The 19,188-nt window shown below is 44.9% G+C and overlaps 2 protein-coding genes across 4 annotated transcripts in view; one reads left to right on the top strand and one right to left on the bottom strand.

The window, feature by feature from the left end:
* LOC111153727 (VPS26, retromer complex component B) overlaps positions 1-13,783 on the top strand; it is a 23,295-nt gene extending 9,512 nt beyond the window's left edge. Inside the window, exons 2-6 of the mRNA XM_022512909.1 lie at positions 185-341; positions 5,555-5,719; positions 8,913-9,088; positions 10,705-10,847; positions 11,254-13,783. Of these exons, the coding sequence (XP_022368617.1) occupies positions 185-341; positions 5,555-5,719; positions 8,913-9,088; positions 10,705-10,847; positions 11,254-11,400 (788 nt within the window). The 3' untranslated portion in view covers positions 11,401-13,783. The remainder of the gene's footprint in view (positions 1-184; positions 342-5,554; positions 5,720-8,912; positions 9,089-10,704; positions 10,848-11,253) is intronic.
* On the bottom strand, positions 9,177-19,188 carry LOC111153729 (thymocyte nuclear protein 1). 3 transcript variants are annotated; one of them, XM_022512910.1, is made up of 8 exons: positions 19,097-19,188; positions 18,778-18,905; positions 16,950-17,131; positions 16,074-16,142; positions 15,645-15,737; positions 14,969-15,064; positions 14,589-14,739; positions 9,177-9,964 (listed from the first exon to the last, which is right to left on the bottom strand). In XM_022512910.1, exons 2-8 carry the CDS (start codon positions 18,818-18,820, stop codon positions 9,858-9,860), a joined length of 741 nt encoding a protein of 246 aa, XP_022368618.1. In that variant the 5' UTR covers positions 18,821-18,905; positions 19,097-19,188; the 3' UTR covers positions 9,177-9,857. The 3 variants fall into 3 exon arrangements, with proteins under 3 accessions (XP_022368618.1, XP_022368620.1, XP_022368619.1); XM_022512912.1 differs by lacking the exon at positions 9,177-9,964 and adding an exon at positions 13,786-14,257 and having other exon boundaries at positions 18,778-19,188; XM_022512911.1 differs by lacking the exon at positions 9,177-9,964 and having other exon boundaries at positions 14,279-14,739; positions 18,778-19,188.

The raw sequence follows: 19,188 nt of genomic DNA, 5'->3' as shown, positions 1-19,188 counted from the left end.
CAGTATATGGAGAATGCAGTGAGAAGCGTAATTAGGAAAATAAAGGGAGTCAAAAATAAGGGCTAGGGGGAGTTTGTTTTGGGGGGGATGTCTCTCAGAAGAGGGGATCCTGTATCCTGGAGCCTCCTTGCTAAGCCTCGTGTAGGTTGGGGTCTGATAGTAGAGGTTGATGCTTTCTCCCCAGAGCTCTACTACGACCGTGGGAACCACCATGAGTTTGTGTCCCTGGTGAAGGATTTGGCCCGGCCCGGAGAAATTAGCCAATCACAGGCCTTCGACTTTGAATTCACCCACGTGGAGAAGCCGTATGAGTCCTATACAGGCCAGAATGTAAAGCTACGGTAAGTTGTGCCTGCTTTTTCCCCACCTTCCCCTGAAGCTGTCCATGTTTCTGAGGCTTTTTAATGTGGGTCTCAAGAAGAAAGAGAACTGAGCCGTGGTGTGCTGGTAAATGGTTAACAATGGGCTCTCTGGGAGGAAAAGCCCTGGTTTGTAGCATTTGTCTCTGTAGTGTAAATATTGCCACCATGGCCAATTTCAAGCTCCCAGCCAAATGTCCCTAATTACAGAGTTGGGGAGAGATGTTCAGTAGCCACCTTGACACAGCTAGATGTAAATTCTCCCAAGAGCAGAGAGAATTGTGAAAGGTAGCAAAATTATTAGGAAGCAGTGAGTTTGTAGTAAGTATTACTTTTGTTTTTCATATAATCTTAATTATAAATTTTTATAATTTAATTTTAAATAATCACTATGTTTAACAACCAGTTTTTAAAAGTCCTGAAGAGTCAACAGTTAGCTTTCATACCGTGATACATGCTGTCCCCAGCATACCCTGGGCTGCACACCAGGACATACAGATCCTCAGTCCAGCTTTGCCACACAACAGCAATGTGATCCTGAGTTCTGTCACTCAGCTTTCTAGCTTGAAAAGTAGAATAGATTTGGATTCTAGATCGGTCCTCCATCGTTCGGGGTGATGGGAGCGTAAAACATAACAGTGTGATGAACTTTTAAAAAATTAATAAACGCAGTTTAAGTACATAGGACTGTTTTTAGTGTTCCAGGTTCTGAGGATGGAGACTGATTCCAGGGGCTGCTGAGGTTAAAAAAAAAAAAAAACCCAGAGAGGTTCTAGACTCTTGGATGTAACCTGAGATTAGGTGATGTCACTGAGATAAAGCAGACTTCCTCTGTTACTTTAGACACCTGGTTCGAGATCTTGATGCTATCTTATAAGATCAGCACGTCTTCATCACCTTAAGGCCCGGTAGTGCGAACTACAGGAAGACATTTCCTCCCCTTCCCTCCCCTTCCCTCTCCTTCCCTCCCCTTCTCTTCGCTCCCTGGTCTCTCCTCTTCCATCAGAAGCGTGATTGTAGGCTCTCTTTTTTCAGTCTGTGCAAAGAGGTCTAATCACTAACATCACTCAAACTAGAGACATAGCATTCAGAAAAAGCTTCACAGCCATGAGGATTATCTAGTTGTCACCAAAGCTTGGCTGTGGGATTTATTGTTATTTTATTTAATTTTTTTGAAGATTTTATTTATTTATTTGACAGAGAGAGGCATGAGGAGGCAGAGTGGGAGTCAGAGGGAGAGGTAGAAGCATACGCCCTGCTGAGGAGGGAGCCTGGCATGGGGCCTGACCCAGGACCCTGGGAGCATGACTGGATCCAAAGGCAGCCGCTTAAACAACTGAGCCACCCAGATGCCCCTATTTAATTTTATTTTTTACAGTGGATTGCTCTTAAATGTTTTTAAGACAGAGAGAAAGGTGTTGAAAAGAGTGCAGTGGTTCCCTGGAATAATAAAAATAGAATTACCATATGATCCAGGAATTCCGCTTTTGGGTACAAACCCAAAAGACGTGAAAGCAAGGAATCAAACACAGACATATACACTCACACTCATAGCTGCTTATTCACAACAGCCAAAAGGTAGACCAATCTGAGTTCCATCAGCAGATGAAAGGATAAACAAATGTGGTATATACATACATAAGTGGGATATTATTCAGCCTTAAAAAGGGAAGGAAATCCTGTGATATGCTACAACATGGATGAACACTGAAAGCGTTATGCCAAGTGAAATTAGCCAGTCATAAAAAGACAACTGCTTGGGGCGCCTGGGTTAAAGGCTCAGTGGTTAAATCCTCTGCCTTCAGCTCAGGTCATGATCTCAGGGTCCTGGGATCGAGCCCCGCATCGGGCTCTCTGCTCAGCGGGAAGCCTGCTTCCTCCTCTCTCTGCCTGCCTCTCTGCCTACTTGTGATCTCTGTCTGTCAAATAAATAAATAAAATCTTTAAAAAAAAAAAAAAGACAACTGCTATGTGATTTCACAACAGTGTGAATGTATCTAATGCCACTGAACTGTATACTTAAAAGTAGTTAAAATGTTAAATTTTAATGTGCTGTAGGGAGGAGAAAACCCCTTTTTTCCTCTATCCATCTTAGGTTTGTAGACTGAAGCCCTGCAAATCAGACTGACAGAAGACATGCTAGCAAGAGAAAGGCAGACTGGTTGATTCACATGTATGTTGTGCATATGCATGGAACTCAGGGATTGGTAATAGAAAGGGGTGGTTAGGACTAGGAGTTTACACAGGCATCTTAACAGAAGAATGATAATTTTGCAGAGAAGCAACAGGACAAAGGGAAGGGACTTTGAGCTTCTAGGGACAGCAAGTTTTGGGAAGGTAAATATATGGGAGAAACAAATGGAAGGTAAGAATCCTTTAAGCAAGATTTGTTTTGTGGATTTCTCTAGTGCAGTCTCTGGGCTGGTAACAGTTGTCTCTGGTGATTAAGAAGGTCCTGCTCTTCCTGGTAGAGAGTGGGGAGGGCAGAGAGTTTTCTTTTCTGTGTCTGCTTCTTGCCTGTTGCTTTATAATATAAGCTTAATAAAATTGTCATGCCAGGGTGGCATATTTTGGGGTGGTATACTCTGAACTCCTTTTGTATTTTACCACACAATAAATAAATAAAAGAGAAAAAGGTGTTGCTGTCCAAGTAGATGAAGACATTAGGATTCATGCTGAGAAAGTGAGCAGGTCAAGAAGGGAAAATTAGTTAAGGGCAGCTTATAGATGTGATTCCAGATGAAGGGCTTGTATATTATTACTTGGGCAGGGGGGTGGGAATGAAAAGATCACTCTAGACACCTTTTTCTTTGTTTTTAGGTGGGGGAGTGGTTCTTTGGATGGTTAATATAAAGTCAACATGTGCTATTTGATGAAGGGGTAGAGTGCAGAGACAAAATTGTTGGAAGGCCAGTACAAGGTTCTGAGCATCTTACCTTAGTGGACACAGCTGGAGCGGGCAGTAAATGAAGAATTTAATGGACAGCCACAGAAATGACCAGTGAATGTAGGTGCAGGTAGATGGCTATTAGGAGGAAGGGATGACTTTTGGTGAACATGGTTCATCCAAATTTAAAGTCTAAGGCACTGGCAAAATACAGAGGTATGAAAGTTCACTAGATAATTAGAAATGCAAGCCTGGCACTCAGGACAGAGAAATACACTGTTGGGAGTCCTCTGCTCAGTGCTAAAAACTGGTATATTTTTCAAGGGGGTGAGTTGAGGAAGAAAAGAGCCCAGGCAGGACCTGTTAAGAGGGATAGGAAGGTGGGGGTGGGGGAGGGCGGGAGGTGAAGCAGGTAAAGCCCTCCTGTGGAACCACAGGAAGAGCATTTCAAAGAAGAGGAGGAAACATTTTACTCTCCAGCGTCAAAACTGAGGCTGAAAAGTAAGGCCACTGGGTTTGGCAATAGGGAAGAAGCTGCAGTAGTTAGAACAGGACCCGTCTGTGACCGCTGTCCTGACGAATGGGCAGGAGCACAAAGCCTGGAGATTGTTTTGGGGATTGAGGAGTTTGGGCCTTTCTATAAACTCAAAAGAGGAAGTCTTTACTGGAGAGATTCAATAGATTGAGAAAATTGGAAAACTTGAGGGATCGCAATGCCAGGTAGTAGTTCTCTACCAAAGCTCCCATATTAGAATCACTTGGGAGGCTTCAAAAAATGTTGATGCCTCTGTGCCTCTGCAGGACAGTTAAATGTCAGCTCTGCCTAGGCATCTGGATTTTGGAAGCCCCTCCTCCCCAGGGTGGTTGTAATATACACACAGATCAAAAGTCTTTCTGCCAGATGGAGAAGGGGAGGGGTCTTGAGACACGGAGGTGCTGTTGGAAGGAGGAAAGTTTGGGTTTGGGCAAAGATACAGACATGTGTTTAGGACGGAAGTAAGAGACAGCGTAAAGCAGAGAAGTGAGAGAATTATCAATCTTAAATTGGAAGGCTTTCCTCTTCTCAGTAGAGTTAAAGCTGTGTCTTCCACAGATCAGGGGGAGAGGAGACTGGAGAGCCTGAGCAGTTAGAGAAGGGTTAGGAACAAATATGTGTCTTGGAGAATGTGGCAGAAGTTACTGAGGTGTATAAAAGGGTTGCTGAGCATGGGTCAGGTCCACACAGAGGAGAGGAGCCTAAGTGTGTCATTGATCTGGTTGGCAGCTTTCTCCAGGCACAGTTGACAGGTGATGCAGATCATCTAAGTTTTGGTTAGAAGAAAATATCATTAAGGGGTTGTTTTTCTCCATTCACTGGGTATGAGCATAGAGTAGGTCAAGGGGACAGGGATGCTAGGGATCCGCCATGATTGAGCAGCTGACCAGATGGTCAGGCTTGACATGCTAAGCCCTTCAGTTTGTGTCTCTGTGTTCTTCACCACTTGTCCTCTACCACAGCAACATCTCCCCAAGGATCCAAGATTTAGCCAGAGACTTCCTTTGTTTAAACTGGGACCTCTCCCATCTCTGCTGCTTTACTTACAAGGTCTGCTCTGCCTGAGTGCCCTTTTTCCTCTCCCCATAGACTTGATTCCTCTACCTGAATTAGCACTTGCTGTGTGTTCTAATTTTTCTGTTTATTGGCCCACCTTCCCCAGTGGACTGTGAGCTTCCCATGAGACTGTATCTTATTCATCCTATGCCTAGCAGTAAATGTTTGCTGAATGAAGAGCTGACTTACTTTCTCCATTCCCTATCACTCCCATTTAACTTGAAGGACTTGGAAATTGCTGAATTTATTGAATATTGTTAAATAGAGACATGCAAATATAAGAGTTTAAGACAGATCCCTGTGCCTGAAGACCCAGGAGTTAGTTGAGGAAAAACCCATACACAAATACATGGTAGGCAGTGGTGAGGGGCTTGAAAGGCATTAGGATAACCTGCTGTGGGAGTATAGAGCAGAGAAATCAATTTTATTTAGGACAGTGCTCTGTGCCCAGAGGATGGGCTCAAAAAGCCATCTGGGGGGAAGGTCTTTGAATTCCATTGTACAATAATTGCAAAATTTTGTGCGTTAAGTACGTTCTTTTTTTTTTTTTTTTTTTCCCTGAGAAGAGGGTCCACAGAGGTAAATTCTCAAAGGAATACAAAGCCACAAAGGTTAACCACTGTTAGGGCTTCTCTCCAGTGGGTCTGTTTGGTGCATGGATTGAGGCAGCACTGTGGAGACTGGGAGTATTCCTTTAGACACATCCATCTCCTACAGGTATTTCCTTCGAGCCACCATCAGCCGCCGCCTCAATGATGTCGTCAAAGAGATGGACATTGTAGTCCACACACTCAGCACATACCCAGAGCTGAACTCTTCCATCAAGATGGAGGTTGGGATCGAGGACTGCCTGCACATTGAGTTTGAGTATAATAAGTCCAAGTAAGTATCAGGGGCCCCACAGTCGTGGAGAACTATTGAGGGAGGTTAAGAAGGGACCTGATGAGAATCCAAGAGGTTGGTGCCCTGGCCTTGGCTGGCTCGTAATGCCGTGCTGGAGCGGAGGCCACTGACCTGGTACTATGAATATTTGTGCCAGGCTGCTGAAAGGTGGACCAGGAAATTAAGCTTCATTTTACTTAAATTAAATGGAAATTAAGAAGGTACATTTAAGTTAAATATCCTACATTGTCTTTTAAGTTCAAGCCAAATTAACTTTAAGGTCATTTGTTTTGGATGTAGATACAGCTCTTTCCTTCTATTGATGAAAATAATCTCGGAATACAATTCCCATTAGCATTTATATCCTGTATACAGTATATCTCTAGAAATCAATGTGAAGAAGCCACGCAATGGCCGTAGTTTGCTGCTTCCTTCTGAATTTAAATGAATTATAGCAAAGAATACCTGATGCCTTTTTCTTTCTTTCTTTTTTTTTAAATTTATTTATTTTTTTATTTTTTATAAACATATAATATATTTTTATCCCCAGGGGTACAGGTCTGTGAATTGCCAGGTTTACACACTTCACAGCATTCACCATAGCACAAACCCTCCCCAATGTCCATAACCCTACCCCCCTTATCCCAACACCTCCCTCCCCCCAGCAACCCTCAGTTTGTTTTGTGAGATTTAGAGTCACCTATGGTTTGTCTCCCTCCCAGTCCCATCTTGTTTCATTTATTCTTCTCCTACCCCCTTAACCCCCCACCTGATGCCTTTTTATAAAGGTCTTTAAATAATTCTAGCTAGCAAGTTGGGAAGCCATGTATGTTTTATACTGTTTGCTGTCTGAACATGAAGATACTTAAGTGTGGAGCACCGGGGTGTCTCAGTTGGTTAAGCAGCTGCCTTCTGCTCGGGTCATGATCCCAGGGTTCTGGGATCAAGCCCTGCATTCTCTCTCTACCCCTGCTTCTCTCCCTGCTGCTCTCTCTCTCTCTCTCCCAAATAAATGAATTTTGAATATCTTTAAAAAAATATCTAAGTGCTTATAAATCACAAAACTTACCGACACTTCAAAAATATACCACAAACATCTTTCTTTTCAGTATAATGCCTTCCTGAAAATGTTTGAAAATCAGATATGCAAAAGTAAAAGTGTATTCTATTCACAGAAAGCAAAAAAAAGAAATTAGGGTTCTTATTGGAGAGACCCCTATTATCCAGGTAGTGCGGGTTAGGAAGGGCTTTTTTAAAAAATTAACAACATATGTGCTTCCTTGAACGGGGGTGAGGGAAAGGCATATATTTCCCTCTGTCACTGGCCTAGAACCCCTCATGACCCAGAAGAGACCCTGCTTGGCAAAGCCTCGCCTGTGGGACAGGGAGGGGCGAGCTGGGAGGGAGGTTGATCTGGGCCAGGCAGGGACATGTAAGGGAACAGCTTTCCCCTTTCTCTTCAGCCTCAGGGCTCTGTGGGCTTTCTGGAAAGGAGCCACCAAATAGTGCCTACCCACCAGCACTCCAGCTACCTAGTAAAAGAGGTGGCTGGCAGGCAGTACTGCCTTGTAGATCTCAAAATAACTGTCAGTCAGCAAGGTTCAAGACCAAGTGTGGTATGTGAAGGGCACTGTAGAGAGTCTATCCCATGACCTCAGGAACTGGATGTTCACACCTGTCCTGCTTCCTCAGAGCAGGCTGCTGTGTAAGAGCACACTGTCTATATCATGTAGTGCTATTCTGCCATTAGGGATTGCCCTTGGGGTAAGGTAGCAGGTACTACCATGTTTGTACCTTGGGTTTCTCCGAGAAGTGGAGACAGGTTAGTGGGTTTCAAACACGTAAGAAGGGATAAAGTAAAAGAAGAGTGGGGTCCAGGGTTCTAGGCCCTCCACAGGAGTTTCTCATGTATTAATGCTTCCGCATAGGATTTCATTTAGAATAAAGGAATGTTCTGTTTACCAAAGTTTGAAAACCCCTAGAATCTATGATCTCTTAGCATTCCTTCTGAAATGCTGTGAGCAGCCTCCATTCTGACTTTGTAAGTGTTCTTACAAAGTCTACCTTGTAAGACTTTATCTACTGAGAGTATCTACAGTTTTCCCAGTTAGACTGTAAGCAGAAAGGCAGCCTGAAATAGTGGGGAGAACACAAGCCTAGGAATTAGGCACTTGAGTTCACACCCTGTGTCTGTCCCCTACTCAAATCCTTGTTCAAGTATCTATCTTTGAACTTCCTTTTCTCCACATGTCATATAAGGAGATCAAATTCTATTTTTTTAAAGATTTATTTATTTATTTGACAGAGAGAGATCACAAGTAGGCAGGCAGAGAGAGGTGGGGAAGCAGGCTCCCCGCTGAGCAGAGAGCCTGATGCGGGGCTCAATCCCGGACCCTGAGATCATGACCTGAGCCGAGGGCAGAGGCTTAGGCCACTGAGCCACCCAGGTGCCCCAAGGAGGTTAAATTCTAAAATCCCTGCCAACACTCCTATTCCATGATTCTGAGCTTCAGGTTTGAAGATTTTCCTTTCTGCCTATATGCCTGTTACAGGGCGGTGCACACGCAGACGACTGGTATTTCAGACTGACTCAAAGAGAAATGCTGGAAAGGGCAGAAAGTGTAATACAGCATGGCCAAACTCATAACAGCCCACAGAGCACGAGCCATGTGAGTAGGGCCCAGAGAGAAGGTGCTGATGGAGCATAATGCATCGTCTTGCTCTACTGTTCCTGCCTGGGCTGTCAGGTCCAGCAGACAAAACTCTTTGCTACAGGCAATTGAGGCCCAGTTCCCAAAAGACGTTTTGTGAGCTCAGATAGCGAGCAAGTCCTGGTTCCTGCATTTGTGGGGCTTGCCTCCCACACGTCAGGACATCTAAAACAACATAAACACAAAAGGTATAAAAGAAATTAAAGTGCTGAGAAGATAGATCAGATGGGTAAGCATAGAATGGGTGATGTAACATGCAAGAACATCCCATGAGTTGCTTATGGAAAAATGGGACAGATTCCAATAAAGCACATACTGGGTAATCATTCTGCAAGGGCAGTTGTGGTAAGAACATGGGTGAGTGTGTACTGTGACTCCATCTTCAGCCAACCTGCTTGGCAGTGTCCCCTCCCCTGAAACCCAGGAGACCTGGAAGTATGCAGTTTGGCTGCCGTATTCACATCTTATTTTCTGTTCCCCAGATACCACTTGAAAGATGTCATTGTAGGGAAGATCTACTTCCTCTTGGTGAGAATCAAAATCAAGCACATGGAGATAGATATCATCAAGCGGGAAACAACAGGCACAGGCCCCAATGTGTACCATGAGAACGACACGATAGCCAAGTATGAGATCATGGATGGGGCTCCCGTAAGAGGTGAGCATCCTGGCACCCAGCCCTCAGCTGCCTCACCCATTCCCCCAGGCCCTGCAGAGTTTTAGAGGGGCTCAAGAGATTATACTGCTAAAGTAAGATTTCCTATTCACCTATAATTTCTCATCTCTAATTGCTCACTGTGGATCCCAATAAAGAGGAAAAGGAGGGCTGGGTATGTGGAACTCCAAGCTCCTTCCCCACCTTCACCCAGAAAAGCCCCACTTTGGCCTCGTCTACATACTGAGCTTGTACTGGAGATTACATCTCAAGAGTTATGCCTCTTAAATAACAACAACAAAAGCTTGAAAAGTACTGGCTTAGCAGATAAAATTGAACATTTTACTACTTTTTCCTATTGGTGTTCTTTGTTGCTCGGGAGCCAGAGATTAATGCAGAATAATCATTTATGTTCCTTAGCTCTAGCTCTGGCAAAATGATTCATTCTCTGAATTGATTCACCAAGGGTAGATACTTTGGGCAGCACTACCAGGTGCCACAGAACACACTGGGAATGGGACAGAAAACAATACTCCCCCATCCACCCCCAGAGCGGACATTAAATCTGGAATGAATGGAGTTGAAAGCTTTGTTACTTGGGGAATCTGTGATTATTTGGGAGTAGCAATCTTTATGTTCTTCTGGCCCTGCAGCTGCTGATCAGGAAGAATGTACTTTTTCCTTTAGAAGTGCTTGGTTATGCCAAGGTTCTATTCAGTTTATTCTCACATGTGTGTTCCGTGGAGAAGGTAGGGACAATGACAGCAGATTCTTAAGTGTCACCATGCCAGGTCCTTAGGGGGATAGGACTGAGCTCTTCTGACTCTGTAGGTGCCATTTTTTCACCAGCTATACAAGTAGAGCCACTTGTCATTTTCTCTGAGAAATAAGACAAAACAGCAGATAATTAATGGTGCATTTTATATTTAGCTTCAGACTACATTATAGGTTTGGCCTTTCTCAGTAGAATTACTGCCCTAATTTCATTTCACTTAAATTAGGAGAGGCAGGGTGTTAGAGCTGGAAGATATCAAAAATACCACATAGTCTGATTCCACAGTTTTCCACAAGAGAAAATTAAGGTCCAGAGAAAGCAATAGACTAACTCAGAAGTCATACAACTAGTTAATGGAGAACTAAGACCAGAATTAGGATTTTCTCTTTTCTTGCGACTATACCACTGCCAATCCATCTCAAAGTAGAGATGTATTTTGGGGGGCATACACTATTTAGGATGGAGGAAGGTGGCATCGAGATTGCTGGGTGACATGATGAGTTAGCTGGGGTTTGACAGTTAGTTGCCTTGTGAAAAACCAACAACTAGACACAATACATATAATCAAAAGATGCTTAGTAGTAGTGTCCTGTGCTGTTCATACTCATGGGTCTCTGTATTGGGGTGGTTAGAGAAGACACAACGGGACCTGGAGTGGAGCTGCAGTCATGTTTTTGCTTCAGCAGATCACTGAGCCACAGAATGAGAATTCCCACCAGGCAGAAGCATTCCCTTGAGTGTTCCATGACATGCTCAGGTGGCATCTCATGGGCGGAGTGTGACTTGGTGTAAGGTAGGATGGGTCACTTTGCCCTTCACTCTGATACCTGCCTGGCCTTTACAGGAGAGTCCATCCCTATCCGGCTCTTCCTGGCGGGCTACGAGCTCACCCCCACCATGCGGGACATCAACAAGAAGTTTTCCGTGCGCTATTACCTCAACCTGGTGCTGATAGATGAGGAGGAACGGCGCTACTTCAAACAGCAGGTGAGGCCCGGGTACCTCCCCAAGACCCCTGGTGGCCCTAGAGCCACATTAGGAATGGCATCATTCCTGTGAAGATCAGGCTCCATTTCAGACAGATTAAGCAGAACAGTACAGGGGAGAGAGTTCACTAGTCTCTGTGCCACTTGTTGGTTCACCCAGAGGGAGTCCCACAGCAAAAATGAGGGTTCCCAGTTGACACGTGAGTCTGCTTCCTATGACTGCTCTATGCTTCCTGCCCACACCATCAGAAGGAGCCCTAAGGTAGTATGGGTAACTGCTGTCATTGGAGAGAGAAGCAGAGGAGGTTTAACTAAGATGCCTGGGAGAGAGTTGGAGCCTTTGGGAACCCCCACCCCCATGCCTCCCTCTCAAGGTAGCATGTTGCCCCTCTCCCCCAATTCTGCAGGAAGTGGTGTTGTGGCGGAAAGGTGACATTGTACGGAAGAGCATGTCCCACCAGGCAGCCATCGCCTCACAGCGCTTCGAGGGCACAACCTCCCTGGGTGAGGTGCGGACCCCCAGCCAGCTGTCTGACAACAACAGCAGGCAGTAGGCCCCCAGGGCCAAGAAGCTGCTGGGCTTCCAACCCAGCACCCCCGTCTACCAAACACCAGCGGCTGGGGTAGGGGGAAGACAGTGTGATGCTCAACTGACCCGTTACTTGCAACCTGAAAACAAATCGTGTTTTGACTTTAATTCTTTTTTCTGAAGAACCTAAGGGGCTTGGGTTGGGAGGCAGTCTCCTTGAGATTCTGCGGCTGACGTGGGAATAGGAATAGGTAGCATCCCGGTAGCTAGTCTCTCTGGGGCAAGAGCCTTCTGTTGAGGCCTTCCATGTGGGGGTGCCTTGCATTTTACAGGAGAGCAGAGAGCGGGCATCCTTGACTCCTGGGTCTCTGAGCTTCCTGATACAGGATCTGAGCATGTCCCTGGGATTCTGAGCTGCCAGTAGGGCCCGGGGTAGTTACATCTTATTCTCCCCTCTACTATCCCTGCCCTATCCTAAAAGGCAGGGGGGAGACTCAAGATCAGGAAGCTACCTCTTTGGGAGTCTTGGATGTGGTGCTTTGACGTTTCCACAAGCCAACTCCTTTTGGCCTTTATGTCACTGCTGTGAACGAGACACCTCCCTTCTCCGTCTTCTATGGACTCGTATCAGTAACGTCCTGGAACAGAAACTTGTGGAAGGGCCTTTGGCTGTTGTCCCCTCACCTTGAGAAATTCTGGGCACAGAAACACCCTGGGGTCAGTGTCATGCATGGATGGCAGCAGTGTTGAACACAGGAGGCCAAGCCAGGCCCACTGAGGAAGAAGCATGGTGACTATGCATGGTAGCTGTCTGCCTTCACCCCATGACTGTGCTCCCCAGCCCCTGGAGCTGGATGGTTCTAGGGTATTGCTGTGTGCTACAGCAAGCCTAAACAAGGGCATCTGTTTCATTTAAGAGATCCCGGGAAGGGGCCTTGATCTCTTTGCTTCCCTACGAATGGATCTTCATCACTCCTTACTCTCCCTCTACTTACTTTGTGGGAATTGGGGCTTGGAAGTTTCTTACTGATGCCCATGTCCCCTCACTCTCTGAGTTTCAGAAGAGAGATGAGAGCCTCAGCAGAAGACCCTGCTACACAACATCAGAATAATTCTGCTTGCCAAATTATGTTTTCACCTTTACCAGTTGACTGACCAGAGTTTAGGACCATTGATGTTTTGTTTAAAAACATATATAAAAACTCTCGTGGGTATTCTTGTTACGCTAAAGGAGAGGGGGACTTCCCTCTGTTGCACTGTGTGTGGGCCTACTGGAGTAAAGATGTTGACATCCTTTTCTGCCTCATCTGGAAATGACCTAATGGCCTCCCTTCCCTTCAAGCAGACCCCACTGGCCAATAAGTACAGTATTTGGTGGTCTAACTTCTCCATAATTTGGGAAGCAGAAGGGTTGGTTCCTGTGTCACCTTTTAGTGTGGAAAATTCGGACTCTTCTTTTTCTCAGAAATCAGTGCAGTCATGGGCCTCTGGCTGGGCAGGCTCATGGGTTAGGACTGAGACTGGAGGAAAGGATACTGGGATGATACTTGAGGTTGACTGGGGACAGCAGAACCAAGGAAGGTAAGGTGGTTCCCCTTCCCCATCCCCCATGCTAGACCCCAGGTACAGGTGCGACGGACAATCCCATGGGATCAGGATTACCCATCCAGCTGCCCCTGGATTATCAAGGTTAGGGGCTCAAGTGTATGGGGGAGGCAGGTTCTGTGCTCCTTGCCTTTTCCACAACATGAGATTAGGCTCTGGTGTGCCTCCCATTATAGCTGGTATTCTAACTAGAAAGGACCTGTCAGTTCCTCTGCCTCCCAGCTGACAACCCAAATTCATTTTCCAACTTTCCTAACATCTTAGACCTTTCTTCTGGGAGAACTAGAAGGTAGAATTTGATTTTATTCTCTCAGGAGCTGTGCATAAGCCAGGTCTTCTGTTTTCCCTCACTCTGCCCCCATTCACTCCTTGTCTGTGCAAGTGTGCAGGTGCAGGTAAGGGGAGGCCCCACCCCCACCTTCACAGGTTCCCATACCTGGGAGTGCATAGGTACTAAACCAAGCAGTGCAACTTGTAATTAAGCAGCTGCAGTGTTTACATGTTTCTTAATGTGTCGTCTTTTCAATGGCTGTATTTTAAAAAAAAACAAAAACAAAAACAAAAAAAACACTTGTTTCAGTTGTCTCTCTGATTAAAGAAAGCCCCTGTGGCTTGGAGGCATTGTGCCCATGGTCCACCAGGGTCTGTGATTTCTTGTCTTACACTGTCCCACTCACACCCAAGGGGAGATAGACTCCCACCTTGATCCAACACAGCCTGCCCTCACCGTGGCTGTACCCCCTGGTGAACAGTGATGTTTTATGAACGCCCATTTTAGACCAGCACATGCTGAGAAAGGAATGCCAGCTGTACCCTCATCTGGCAAGCTGTGCTGAAACTGCTGATGGTTTACCCCCCTGTGGGGCCCAGACGACTTCAGGGGCAGGTGTGGGGCTGGTGTAGAAAGATGAAATTTTATTTCAGTAGGTGGTAACAGACTGAACCCTGTACTCTGGTATTTGCTACAGTAAAGGAAGATGGTAGAGGTAAGCCTGCATCTTACAGAGGGGCAGAAAGATCTGCAGGGGAGTAGTCTAGTCCAGTGCCATTTTAAAAGAAAAGCTTTCCATCTTTGATATTAATGTTTTATTGGAAAAGGTACATGAAAACCATCTACATACACAACCCCAGGTGAACATAACATGCAAGCCACCACACACTTTCTTTTGTCTTAGAAAAGCTTGACTTTTTTGGAGTAATGTCTTGCCCATTCCAGCAACAGTGTCCCAGCTAACTTGGCTCCTTTTCCTCCAGGCTCAAAATAAAATAAAACTCCTCTACCAAAGAAGGGAAAAAAAAAAAAAGAAAGGCATTAGGTGTGTCTCCTCTTGAATAGAAAAGTCGTGCCAGGCACTTCACATTGTTACTGAGGCAGGTAGTCATTCATTCAAAAACTACTTATGGAGGGTTTTACTGTGTGCCAAGCACTGCTGGGTAATAGGTACGTAGTAATGGGTAACTCCAGACATAGTTCCTCCCTGGGTGTTATAGATGAGGAGACAGGCTCAGAAAAGTTTAATACTGTGCCCAAGTTAAATCACTAGTAAATGTGAGTTCATGGAGTGCTCCTGGTGTGTGGATAATATAAAGCAAAGGGTCCACTCTTACCTGGGGTCAGGGGTTGAACTGAGAGTCTCTGGCGAGTGAAAAGAGCCATATCTTTTAAGGGGCCTCCAGTGGTTTTGTGAGCTTGGTGATGGGTTTTGAGCTCAGCCAGGGTAATGTAACGCTTCATCATCCGAACAAACTGTACATCCACCTATATGACAGAAAGGAATGTTCAGGCAGTTTCTGTCTACTGTGTTATTTGCTTCTTGTGGGAGGTTCTTAGGGGCAGAGCTGCCAGTATTCTGTTCTTATCTCCAAAAGAGGTTTTGGGTGTAAAAGCTGGACTGTGTACCTTGACCTAAAGACAGCACACACCTTCTTCCTCCCTCTCTTTGTCCATCCTTTTCCTCTCATGAAATAGGAAAAATAAGTACTCTTACCATGGACCATTTAGGGTTGTCTTCTTTGCTGGATGGGTCATAATAGGGACTGTTTTTCTCAAACTGTGTGTGGTCTGGGTAAGCCTCCTTCACAATCTGAAACCAAAACCAAATCTCTAATCATTTGCCCATATAGTCAACTCCATGGCCAATTTTTAACTCAAGTCCAACTTTCTCTTCTGACCCTGTACATACTCAGCTCTTCTGCCTTGCTCTAGAGCCACTATATCTGGAAATAATAACACAGTCTAGAGCAAGCATACCTGTTTTGACAAAATCTGACAACATCAAACCTGTTTTGACAAAAATCTTGAAAGTAGGTTTTAAAACCACGTATTAAAGGTTATTATTGGTACCACTGTTTTTTCACCTGTAGTTAATAATCTTATCCTAATAACTTCTGGTTTGAAAGAGCCATCATCCGGCCTGTTTTTGAGTGAAAGACTGAGGCAGAGAATGAAGAGAAGTCAGTACCAGTGGGACTGAACTGAGGCCTCTCTTGTTATAGTCCTTGCTGTACTGGAAAAGGCCAAGGTGGTTTTTCCATATTCTTGTGACATCAGGGATGAGAAGGAGAGTATTTCTTTTTTGTTACTGATCTAAGCTGTGTTCCTTTCTATCTATATGAGTAAGTCTCCTTGAAGGGAGAGGGATTAACGCTTATTGTACAACCAACCTTCACAAGTCCTGCGATGCCTGGCTCTTTGCAGTTGCTATGGTAGAAGAAGGCTTCTTGCTCCAGCTTCATGGCTCGAAGGAAGTTCCGGGCCTATCCCAGGAGAGAATAAACAACAACTATCCTCCTCACCCAGTGGAAAACACTAATTAGAGGAATCAAGTCTGCTTTATTGGATGAGTTTTTCTTTCTTGCAGTTTCTTCCCAATTCAATTCAATACCTTCCTTTGCTGAGACACCCAGACTGGTATGCAGACACTGGCCAGAACACAGGCCATTTGTAAACTGTATGCAGAGGAATTAAGATAGTGTTGAATATACAGTTTGGGATCTTGGAAAAAACAATGCTGGCCAAGAGATTTTGCTACTGAATAAGTCCTAGAAAGGAGACAGGCATTTCTTTGACCCTGGGGACTCTTACCCTCTTACCTGGTAGTTGCGAACACCATCCCAGCATGCTGTCTGCTTGGGCTCTGCTTTAAGATCCTCAATGCTGAACTAGGCAATAGGAAATGAATTCATTCATTAAACAGTCTTGGGGCCAGTTGGTAGCATATGGAAGTAGAAAGGTTTTTCCCCTACGTTGAGGGTACTACTTGCTGTAGTGGAAGTCTGTAGTTTACTGGGAAGTAGTTACACAACACCACTTCTATTGGGCAAAGGTAGAGTAAGCGTTGCGTTACCTTGTTATCCTTGCTAATTAAAAGGATTAGTTGAATAGATGATTTAAATGATAAAATAACCTATTGGTTATTCGTATTTCACTCATTAAACTATTATATATTTCTATTTTCTCCAGGCTGTTACTAAAGCTGATTTATATTAATTCAATGAATATATACTAATTGTTGGCAGAGAGATACATAGGAGTATGTTAAGTGTCAAGAGTAATGCAACCTAAGATTGAAACGTTGCCCAGATCAGGGGTTGGCAAACTAAAGCTTTGTGCCCAGGCCTGACTTTGTAAATAGTTTTATTCGAGCACAGCCACATCATCCGATTACCTTTTGCCCATAGCCACTTTCTTGCAACAACAGCAGAGCTGAAACAGCAACCATAAGACCCGAAAACCCAAAATATTTATTATCTGGCCTCCTACAGAAAAAAGTCTGCCACCCCTTGCCCTAGATAAAGGATTCACAAAAGAGATAGTTGATGGTAGTAAGTCCTGCTGATTTTATTCTTTATAATCTATTCCCTAACCCTACCCTTTTAAGAAGTTGGTGATGGAACCCTGTGGTGTCCCATATTCACTTCTCACCTAAAAAAATAGTTTGAAGGGATTAGAGAGGTACCTAGTCTCACCTTCACATCGACACCTTTCTCTAGTCGGCTTTCTGGCTCGGACTTCATCAGCCAGTAACTGCTTAGATTCTTCCCACAGTTTTTAGAGGCTGAAGTCTTCTCAGGGCTGGAGTTACCCATTGCAGCTAATGCCCCTGCTGGGTTCTTAGTCTTGGTACGTTTTCCTGCTGGCCCCTTATTGTCTGCAGTAGAAGCAAAAAGAAGAAACTGGTGAGAAGTAATGCTCTGTGTGGGGAAAGCACATACTTTGGAGTCAGACCTGGATCCAAATCCTGCCTCTGTCAGTTACTGGCAGTGGCAACTGAATTGCTGAACTTCAGTTTATCTATAAAAATGGGGCAGGAATGCCCATCTTACAGGGTATCTCCTGGATTATCCATTCAGTGGGATAAAAATAGTGTACACAGTTTTGGGTTAGGACTGACAGAGTCCCTGGTTTCTACTAAGTAGAAAGTGCCTCTGCTGAGGCTCTCTCTCCAATAAGGAAACCGAGCACCTACTCCACAGACTTATTTTGAAGATTAAACAAGGTAGTGCAAACAATGGGATTAAATAATGGTTGACATTATAATAAATGCTCAGTAAAGATTATTATCACCAACTCGTGGTTCTTTTTTGCTTGCTCACTATGCTTGTGGCCTGCCTCCTGCTCCCTGAGGGTGCCAAGAGATGTTGGATAAGACAGCTCATTCTGGACTTCGAAGACGTGGCAAAGATGATTTTTTCCAAAGAGAATTAGAGCAAGAGTGCCTGGAACGTAGTAGGCACTCAATAGCTAAGTTGTTCAATTCTTACTATATAAACTCTATTTATTACCCTAACAATAACTCAGTTAATCTACATAATGTATGAGATGTTCTGTTCATCTGCTAAATGTGTCCAGATTACACATTTCAGTAAACTGTATAATCAGGAACTGTCCCCTGGTCTATCTGAATCCACACTTCATGACCATATCATACTACCTCTGAATTAAGCCCCAGGTCTTGCATCAGCTCTCATTAAGTATCATTCATAGACGTCTAGTAGTTTGATCCTCCCTAGCCTAGTTTTTAGGTGGTCCCTTTGGAGTTAAGCACACTGCAAACACCATTATGTGTTGTTAATAATGCAATGTACTATAGTCAGTCCTAAAGCACTTTCTCTACCGTCAGTTTTGTTCCTGTTCATCTTCCATTCATCCTCATGAATATAAAAATGGCATCACACTTTCTTTGCCTTTGGAAAGCTTTCCCATTTTTTTAAGGATGGACTCAAGTTCCACTTCCTTCTCAAGGTGTTCCTCCCTGCTCCGGTACCCTTAGCCATGGTTTCCTAAGACCCTTTTCACTTATGTTTGCATTTTCCATGAAAGCACAACTGTATGTTCTTTGCCTTTGTACAAGCTACCCTGTATCTACACCAAACAACTACTGCTTAATGAACAGAAGCAGCTCTGGGTATAAGCTTGGTGGGAAGAGGAAAGGAGAAGATGGAGGGCCGTTAAGGATAAAACAATCCACAAAGGATTCTCCCCACAGGCAGGGATTTGAAAGTGAACAGTATTTTTTTTTTTTTTTAAGATTTATTTATTTATTTGAGAGAAAAGAAGAGTGCGTGAGAGCTTGGGTATGAGCAGAGGGAGAGGGAGGAGAGAAGCACCCTCCCCGCTGAGCACGGGGCCAAGTGGGGCTCCATCCCACCCTAAGCTCATGACCTGAGCCGAAAACAGGAGTCCCACGCTCAACCGACTGAGCCACCCAGGTGTCCTAAAAGTGAACAGTATTATACAGATCCTAAAGAAACTTTCTTTACAGGGCTACCTTTTTGCAGCCTAGGGGCAGCTCACCTGGCCCCGCAGCCCCGCTGAGCCTCTTCCGGGGTTTCGGCATGGTTTCCCTGCGGGGGTCGAAGAGCAGAGGATTCGAAATCAACCGAGAGAAACAAGACGAAGCTCTGTTATCTGCCCCCAGAAACCTGCGCAAAGCAAGATGGAGACAACGAGAGAAATCTTGAGTCTCAGCCCCGAGAGATTTTTGCAGAGCACCGATGCAACTGGCCTTGGGCCCCTCAAATCCTTCCCAATTATCTACGACCCCACTTCCATCTTGCAAAACCTGCCGCTAGTCTCATCGGTTCTCTCCCTGATCGTTCTCTCACTCATTCACCATTCTTCCCCGCCACTGATCCCACAACTCCGCAGACAGAACCCCAACCAGGCTCCAGAAGGCCGGCACTGAGTCCCCAGCCAACACCCGGG

The sequence above is a fragment of the Enhydra lutris genome, unplaced genomic scaffold (genome assembly GCF_002288905.1).
Source record: "Enhydra lutris kenyoni isolate GAN:26980312 unplaced genomic scaffold, ASM228890v2 scaffoldscaffold34, whole genome shotgun sequence".
Lineage (NCBI taxonomy): Eukaryota > Metazoa > Chordata > Mammalia > Carnivora > Mustelidae > Enhydra > Enhydra lutris.
Note: the sequence above shows the minus strand (reverse complement) of the source record. Positions and strands in the feature narration are given on the sequence as shown.